The 8,869-nt window shown below is 41.2% G+C and overlaps 2 protein-coding genes and 1 pseudogene across 2 annotated transcripts; 1 reads left to right on the top strand and 2 right to left on the bottom strand.

Annotated features, from left to right (window-relative positions):
- Window positions 1–348: 348 nt before the first annotated feature.
- Window positions 349–2,719, top strand: LOC131993696 (coiled-coil domain-containing protein 177). The gene has a single exon (XM_059359695.1). The coding sequence runs from the start codon at window positions 487–489 to the stop codon at window positions 2,188–2,190; it is 1,704 nt and encodes a 567-aa protein (XP_059215678.1). The 5' UTR covers window positions 349–486; the 3' UTR covers window positions 2,191–2,719.
- A 443-nt stretch (window positions 2,720–3,162) lies between these two features.
- On the bottom strand, window positions 3,163–7,655 carry LOC131993531 (zinc transporter ZIP9). Its single transcript, XM_059359487.1, has 7 exons — window positions 7,414–7,655; window positions 7,028–7,133; window positions 5,529–5,702; window positions 5,381–5,449; window positions 4,945–5,030; window positions 4,723–4,857; window positions 3,163–4,631 (listed from the first exon to the last, which is right to left on the bottom strand). Exons 1-7 carry the CDS (start codon window positions 7,507–7,509, stop codon window positions 4,362–4,364), a joined length of 936 nt encoding a protein of 311 aa, XP_059215470.1. The 5' UTR covers window positions 7,510–7,655; the 3' UTR covers window positions 3,163–4,361.
- Window positions 7,656–8,534: 879 nt separating this feature from the next.
- LOC131958817 (U2 spliceosomal RNA) lies at window positions 8,535–8,694 on the bottom strand (annotated as a pseudogene).
- Window positions 8,695–8,869: the final 175 nt, after the last annotated feature.

Below are 8,869 nucleotides of genomic sequence, written 5' to 3'. Positions count from 1 at the left end.
TTATCTTATCTTATCTTAGCTTAGCTTAGCTTATCATTATATTAGCCTATTTGTTATAGCTATCTAGCATTTCTTTTTATTATAGGCCTACTATTTTACTAATTGAAGGCTATTACGCTTCGTATTATTTAGTGTCAAAGTATGTAACCCTATTACGCTACTTAAAATATTAAGATAATTTGGATGCAAGCAAAAATAAGGACAATTGATTATATTAAACAATTTATTTATGTAACGTTTTCTCACATTTGTATAAATAAATCTGCTTTTAAATGTTAAAAGAAATCATTTCTAGACTCGACCTCTCTGTTATTTGTTACAGCTGAGGTGCAGCTGAGCGCCGCTTGCCTGGAAAGACGCAGCTAATCCCTCCATGACCTCTCTGTGCTGGAAAGCCGACAGAATATGCAGGGGATGAACACGACAGCAGAAGCAATTTTGAGCGCCTGAAATCAGCATCGAGGTAGTTTTAACTCTTGGTGAAACATGGGGGAACTGCGACCCACGCCACCCAAGCCTCGTTTGGACCTGAACAACTTTGACTCGGCGGAAGCAGAGAGGAGTCGGTATGTTTTAACGAGTCCCCGCTCGTTGGAGTCCTGTAAACGACTCGGTATTAAACCTGTCGAACTTCTGATAAAATCGCTTAATGAGCTGATTGCAGAGCAGCATGACGCGCCTTTTGAGACGATGAGAGTTTTGCATGAATCCTACGAAAAGGAGAGAATGAAGCTTTTACAAATGTGCCGAGAGGAGAGGGAGAAGATTATCCAGGCAGGTGGGAACAGGTGGCCAGGCAATAATAAAGTGTCAGGCCTGGACGTGGTGCCTGACACTAAACTGAAGGATCTCTCAAGGGACAGACAGACAACAGGGTCCATCCAGTATGCAGATCTGTGCTTGAAAGTGAAATCTGCCAGCAGGTCCTCATGTTCTAACAGAGACCCAGACAGGAGCACAATCAGCAGCTTCAGTCTGGGAGACCTCAGACACACCCCGGCTACAGAGATGAAACTGAAGAGGCTCACCAGAGACATTAATAAGAAGATGTGTGTCACAGTGTCAGAGAGAGACCGCAAGATTGCTGCTCTCATGTTGGTGAAGCACCAGGAGGAGCAGGCTGGCTTGAGGCTCAGTCAGCAGGTGGAACAGGAGCGACAGGAGGCCCACAGGCAGGAGGAGGCCCAGCGGGCTCAGGCGGAGAAAAAGAGGAGGAAGAAACTGAAGCGTAGCATGCAACGCTGGCACCAGGAGCTAGAAGCCCGCAGAAGGCTGAGGGAGCGTCAGGAAAAAGAGAAAGCGGGACAGCTTGAGCTGGAGGTGCTGCTGCAAGAAGATCGCTGCAGGAGGCTGAAAGAGGAGGTGGAAGGAGAACGCAGAGACAAGATAAAGGCTGCTCAGAAACAGGCAGGGGGGCGCAAACACTACCAGGAGAAGCTGCTGAGAGAGAAAGAAGAGGTGGTGAAAAAGGAGCGAGAGAGGGAAATGCTTGTAGCAGTAGAGAAGGAGCAGAAGGCCAGGAGGAGCAAAGTGCTTCAGGAGAAGAAGGAGAGGAAGAGGCTGCAGGAGGAAAATCAAAGGGAGCTGCTACGACACATCCTGCTGAAACGGCAGGTAGAGCAGCAGGTGGAGGAAGAGGCGGCACAGATGAGGAGCACCCTCGAGAAGAAGCTGCAAGATTCCTGCGAGAAACGTGCCCAGGCTGTAGAGGCACGGATGAGGGAGCTGCAGGAGCGATCAGCCCGGGAGAAGGAGCAGATTCAGAGGACGCAGCTGAGGGCAGAGCTGCAAAGCTTCCAGCAGCTCACACACAAACAGATCCTGGTGCAGCTGAGCCAGAGACGCACGGAGAGAGCAGCCCTGCACGCCTTGGCCCAGCAGAGGAACAGAGCTCAACAGACACAGCAAAACAACAAACACAGGCAGATCTGCCACCAGAGGCTGAGAGAGAGGATACAGAGAGAGGAGGAGGCAATGAAGAAGGTCAGAGAGAGCTGCATCTTCATGAAGGACTGGAGGAGGGAGAGGCTGCGGAGACAGCGGGAGCAGATACAGGAGGAGGCGCACAGGCTGGCTCGGGCCTCCTATCACATGAGGGAGAGAGTGAGGCAGCAGACACACAGGCGGACCTTTGATCAGATGGCTCTGGAGGCTCAGCTGACTGCCTCCATGAGCCACATGAAACTTTAAGAGGCTCACAGGCTTGAGTTCACATCAGACATCAACTAACTCGTTCATCCAGAGCTGCAGGAAAATGAGCGAATTCAGAGAAAACATTCCTCCTCAAAAGTATAATGACACCCTTATCTGAGATTGTGCCATATTACAAACTTCATTATACATAGCATAAAAGTTTGTTTCTTCCTTTCTTTTGTAAACAGTAAATGATCATCCATTCCTGTGATTTAACTTTAGACTCTTAGGGTGCCTTGAGCTCTAGGTTTGGACCCTTTTCTTCACAGTATAACCAGCTTCCATATATAGTAACATAAACATATCTGCTCTGTGAGCCACAGCACAGAATTGTTTTACTTAGATTATGTATCGAAACACATGATGATCATATTGTTTCAACACATGCATTAAATCGAACAGTTTGTATTGTGTGATCTGACTTGACACAATGTAGTATTACTGGATGTAGGTAAAGTGGAAAAGTGGAAAAAGGTTTTCTGAGCAGTGATGGTGAAGACTGCAGACCAGAGACTGAAGGGTTAAATTGTGGTCTGTAGCCATTGTGGTGCTTGAAGGTTGACATCACTGTTTTGAATTTGATATGATCAGCCAGAGGAGTCCAGATAACAGGAGTAATGGCAGAATTTAAAGAGGTTGAAGAATAAACAAGCTGCAGTGCTCTGGCGACTGACGCTTAATATTTTTTTTCTGGTTCTGACTTTTTTCAGTGTCTTACCATACCACATCTCACTAAAATTATTTTTAATGCTTTCTATGTATAAAGTAGGGCACATTAAGCAAAACCTTGAATTAAATTACATTAAATATTAAAGCAGGAACAGTAGTAGTTCACGGACTCAAGTGCAATGACATTTGTAAATGTTGAATAGAAACAAGTTTTTTTGACTTGTTTCTATTCAACATAGAAACAGCTCGGCACACTTTTTTTTCAGAAAGTGTGCCGAGCTGTCAGGACTTCTTACAGAAGTCCTGACAGCTCGGCACACTTTCTGAATATGGACTGTGTGCATTTCTCCGAGTGTTTGGAAACTTTCACAGTATTTATATAAGCACCTGCTTTATCATAAAATAGATATGGAAATCTCTCATTTACAGTTGACATTTTGTTTCCATGTTTGTAATGAACACTATGAGAATAAGCCATCCTTACACAAGCAGACATATTTTTATTTCATGTAGACTTATGGTTGTGCTGAAGAAGAAACTGAAAGATACATAACCCTGATTCTTAAAGTGACTTGGACATAAATGTAGTAAAACATCCATGATTAGAATTACCCACTTGATAACAGATGTAAAAAACTGCTGGACTTCTTACATATTTTGCTGATGTTCCACCTCACATTTATGAGGCGTTGGCAGTTGTACTTATAAAAACTTCAAAACCATACTAGTTTATTTCTGTTTTCAAGCTCACCAAATAACAGAGGAAATCATAGAGACAGTATCACATTATTTTGTTGTTCCTGTAAAAGTATTTAGTATTACTTTTGTATCTCCATTGCAGGATGGAAAGATACAAAAGATCATTCACTCCTACAGCCATCAGACTGTCTCATTCTTCCAGAGATTCTATCAGACTAACTGAATTTCCCCTTGGGGATAAAAATGAAGTAATTTTGATTTTGATTGATTGATTAAATGTATTTGTATTTGTATTGGTTGTTCACCCTGAACATGCCGTGTCCTCAGACTATCAGAGTCTTTGTCAGACATTGTGAAAGGACCTCGAGAAGTCTTACTGTATTCAAACTTGGCAAACAATCACACCCTTTTAAAGAAAACTAGGTCTGCCAAGGATACAATATATTAGCTATCGGATTCTTTACACCCACTGGAGAGCTCTTTTATTACACAAACAATAGCTGGACTCAAAAGGAATTCTATCAATAATAAGGCCCTCATCACACCTGGCAAAAACATATGTCTTGGGTGATCTGACATTTCCTGTCTCTTCTCTGCTCTAAATGCAAATAAACATGTAAATCATTTCCATTTGCAAGTAGCACAGCAAGCAACATTTTTTCAAGGCACATTGTTGTCTCACTTATGTCATACAGGTAATAAAAACTTCACAGCTCGTTAAACAGGTGTTCTTCTTTCAGGCGTTTTGGCACAGCACACTGGACTTTGCACTACCCTTGATTCCCCCTGACATTTCTCTCTCAGTCATCATTCAGCCCGAGAGCCAGCACCATCGGGAACCCGACCCCGAGGATCAGAGTGAGGCTCTCCAGGAGCCCCAGGTGTCGGTGATTTTGGGGGGAGTCTGCTCCAGTGTGCTGCTGGGGGTCAGAGGGGGGTTGGCCCGTCTTGCTGCTGCTGCTGCTGATCTCAGGAAGAACATGCACTGTTGCCACATAGAGGAAAGTCCCCGCTGAGAAAAGCATTCCCAAACCGGTTGCACTGAGCTGGTTCTGAGACGAACTGCCAGACTGCAGACACAAACAAATCAAATCAAATACTAGCAAGCCACCAACTGAGACTTAGAATAAGACACACGAGGGATGATGTGGGCCTTCTTACTGCGTGCAATATGAAGTAAGTGGTGATGGCAAGTATAGGTGCTGCAGCTGAAAAGGCCAATAGATGTCCCTGAATGTACTTCTTTTCAAGGCCTGAATGCATCAGGAAGGAGACCAAACCGAAAGCTGCAGGCGCCTGTGGGAGACAGATAGTCAGGTGTTGTTATGATTACATGATGCTAGTGATTGGTATATATTTCAGTAAAATGTAAGGGAACCTCACCTTGTGTAGGATCACAGCTAAAAATACTATAACTTGCACTGTAACTTGCCCCGTGGCCACAGCTGCACCAACAGCAAATCCATCAGCTAGAAGCAGACAAAAAATGTATTAGTGGACACAAAAATCTACTCATCCAATGGATGTTTGTGCATTTTCTCTACCACATGACTTCAAACTGAGAGAGGAGACTGGTGCAATATGTCTGTTTCATGACAAATTTCCCAAAAGAGACAATAAAGTTGTAGCTTAAGCCTCCAGGCTGCTATAGACTCCTAAGAATGAGGTCATTTAAAACAAAAAGACTCAAACATTGAAGGAATCACATGCTGAGTCACATGAGGAAAAAGTACTTTGTGGCCCCAGAATTCCTTGGAAGACCCAGTGTACCTTAGACAAACACAAGTCTAGGACAATCTAGTTAAAGCTGTGTGAGTACCTGCTGCATGAATAACCAGCCCCAGAGTGGCTGTGATGCCGACACTGTTTGGCAAACGAGTCGATCGCTCTGAAATGAGAAATTATTATAAGATTGATAAATAAGGAGATATGTGTAGAGATAACAAGGTGCAAAATGAAAAACTTGCCAGGCATGGAGAAGTAACTTGCGATCTGATCCACTACAAACATGAAGGTGAACCCAAACGTTAAAGCCACCCCGATGAAGAACCGAGGTGGATGGCCTCTCTCTGTGGATGTTGCATTTTTATTTTTATCACTGGTATTCAGACTGGATGGCACATCAGAGGAGGAGGAGGATGCTGCAGAGGGAAGATGAAGGACAGGAAGAGCTTTTGATCAAATCCACATAAAAGACAAGCATACATTTAGACTGCTTTCATCCACATGTGCTTCATCACTCACCCTGCGTGGTTACAATTCAACATCAGATAATCAGTTGGCAAGACAACCATGAAAAGAGGAAAAGAAGGGGAGCATCCAGGGATATGGACTAATTTAGGACATGAGGTAAAAAGAGACAAATAACGTTTGTCATCTTGGGCTCCTGTGTTAGCAGCCGATCGCTGATCATGCTATTGTTGCTAAAAATGTCCTTTACTGTTTTGATTGACCTGAGATAAACAGGATTAACAGGGCAAATATATTTTTTTTAAAAACAAACACTGTTCTCACTGTTCTAATTTATGAAGCATGCTGAATTTCTCTTTTTGGCAATAAGAGTATTACAGCTGAAAAATCATAATATTAGTGTAACACTAAAAACTGTTTTAGGATGTTGAGTTTATTAACTGCCAGACAAATAATAAAAATATTTTCACAATAACTATAATTTTCAATAAAACAGGTTTTGAGTGACTGTCCAGTTTACCTGAACACAGAAAATTGGACTTAAATTAAACAGGGCATTTTTCTGAAGGGAAACCTGCATGCTTCTAGGCTACCAGTTGGGAAAAAATCCCAAATTACTATGCTATTGTGTTTTATTACAGCCATTTTTAGTACTTTTGTCACTTACAAAATATTAAAAATGACGCTGTGAGTCCTTGTCAACCAAAATAATCCAGAATAAACCATCATTGTTACATGACTGCAAGCATCTGTGCATGTCTCTCATTTACATTACATCAATGAGTTCATGAATTAATGACTGAACTAATGAATGGATTTAACCATTTAATAAAACAACAAACACAAAAACAGAATCGTTCTTCCATTAACCTAAATAGTTTGGTGTCCTTTTCAGTAACATTCCCATTTTATCTGAATAGGTCGATTTTTTAGCTTGGCCACATATTTTCTTTATAGAAATAAAGCAGATATCCATAACAGGTTGTAAAAGTGACACTAATGTAGACTTAAGATGTTTATTTTGTTTGTCTTGATCCGTTTTAGGCTTGGTTGAGTTTTGTATGTTCTAGTTATGTTCTTTTATTTATGAATTTAACATGTAGTCGACAAAAAGTACCAAAAAAAAGTGCAATGGTCTCTGAAATCTGAGATTGTTTGAAACATGATGAAAGAAAACATTGTATAAAGGGTTTTTGTTACAGAAAAAGAAGAAGAATTTGAGCTGGATTTCTTGATATTCTTCCAAAAAGTGTCATGTCTTTGTTCCCCTGCTCACCTCTCCATGAGTCCTCCAGTAAGCCCACTCCCTCAGGGATGGTGATAGCCAGTGCTGTCCCACACAGGAGTCCTGCCCCCAGGATGGAGACAAACTGCAGGCTTTTCTGAGGATCAACACGTGATTCCCGCGGAACAGTGATTTATTTGACAGACAAAACAGCTGGAGCGATTTCACACATAACCATGACAATAAGCTGCTCAATCATAAGAACTCAACACCATGAAAAATGAAACAAAACGTTGTATTGCAGCCCAGTGCATGCTGACATAAATAAAAACACTGCACATTAAACAACTACGTGCTTCAATATTTTTTTTATCATGACTTAATGAAGACTTGGAAAACAGACCACAAGGGAGGTAAATATAAAAGAAAATACTTACCTCAGAGAGTCTGAACAACAGTGGGATGAATCCAAGAACAAAACAACCTACAAACATCGCAACCGATACTAAAGTGATAATTAATCCCCCGTCCATGACGAAGACTTTTTCTTTACACTCAGTTTGCCGCTATGCTACATATTAGCGTTAGATCCCACAGGAAGCTGACAGAGTCTTCTCATGGTGTCGCTGGATTTCATTTGTTGCGCTATAAAATACTTAAGTGGCATTCTGCCTTTCCACGTCGCACCTCGTCTCCCTCTGCACCGCAGTGAGACTTCCCTCTTCACTGAGAAGTGCACCCCCCGCCCCCCAAAACCTCTCCTCCAATCAGCTGCCTCGATTCTTCTGTTCCCCCCCACACACACACACCATGGCAATAACTACAGTCAGATATGTCTTTCTGAAAGGACAGACCATCATTTTTTAACCTAAAGATATTATCTTTAAATTTGAATCTAATAACAAAACATTATGCTTTATAACAAATCGTATGTTTCTGATGGGTACGTTTCACATCCACAATATGAATTTTTCCAAATCCCTCCATAACTTTAGTGTTTTCACAATAGAATGGACATTTTATATCGAACTTCAGAGTTGATGTCAAATAAAAAATGTGAACGCACTCTCATACACTTTAAAAACTTATTTTCAGAAACCCCAGAATAATATAAAGGGAAGCACCTTATACCATATGTGCCTTATTATGTTTTTTTATTTTTACACAGATACTGTAACTGCCATTTTTCTTTGTATGTCTTGTTTATATACTGAATGCACGTATTTCCTTCATTGTTAATAAAGATCTAAAAAAAAAGATGTCTTTCTGAATGGATGGCTATAAAATCTGTAATCTTTCTTGGAATAGAATGAAGGCTAAGACCAGCAAGAAAAAGCATTAGTATAGCAAGTTCAACTCCACGTCTTCCTTTCTTAGCTTTTTTTATTTTGACAAATGTAGTAGTATTTTCCTTTCAAATAGCCATTTCATTGAGGTAAAAGCCCGAATGAACGCTGTCCAGAAATGTTGCAACTTGTGCATCAAGATTTCCACATTTGGGGAATTCGCAAACATCAGATCACTATTTATTGATTGGTTGTTGTTTTTTTACATTTGAGTGGGGTGCGCCATTTCTGGAAATACTGCAATGCCAGGTCGATGGGTGGATTGGATGGATTCTATCTCCATGTTCCAAAAATCGTTATAATATATGCGCCCCTGATAGGGGACGTGTCAAATATTAAATTGATGAGAACAAACAGTAAAATGGCAGCAAACTGTAGAATGTGTCACTTTTAACATGTGCTGTTGCCACATGTACTATTCCAACATGAATGTAATAGACGAGGTAACTTTCCTGTCAAAAGAAAGATCTAACTTCTAGTTTAAACAAACCCAATTACATAAATTATGGGATTTATAAATGCACTGCTATTTAACCACAGAATACAC

Source organism: Centropristis striata, chromosome 20 (genome assembly GCF_030273125.1).
Source record: "Centropristis striata isolate RG_2023a ecotype Rhode Island chromosome 20, C.striata_1.0, whole genome shotgun sequence".
Classification (NCBI taxonomy): domain Eukaryota; kingdom Metazoa; phylum Chordata; class Actinopteri; order Perciformes; family Serranidae; genus Centropristis; species Centropristis striata.
This window is presented reverse-complemented; position numbering and strand designations above follow the sequence as displayed.

Coding starts and splice junctions, on each gene's coding strand:
- LOC131993531 (XM_059359487.1), bottom strand. CDS start 7,509: ATGGACGGGGGATTAATTATCACTTTAGTATCGGTTGCGATGTTTGTA. Junction 7,134..7,413: donor TGTTGTTCAGACTCTCTGAG/GTAAGTATTTTC, acceptor GTTGATCCTCAG/AAAAGCCTGCAGTTTGTCTC. Junction 4,632..4,722: donor CTTACTTCATATTGCACGCA/GTAAGAAGGCCC, acceptor TTGTGTCTGCAG/TCTGGCAGTTCGTCTCAGAA.
- LOC131993696 (XM_059359695.1), top strand. CDS start 487: ATGGGGGAACTGCGACCCACGCCACCCAAGCCTCGTTTGGACCTGAAC.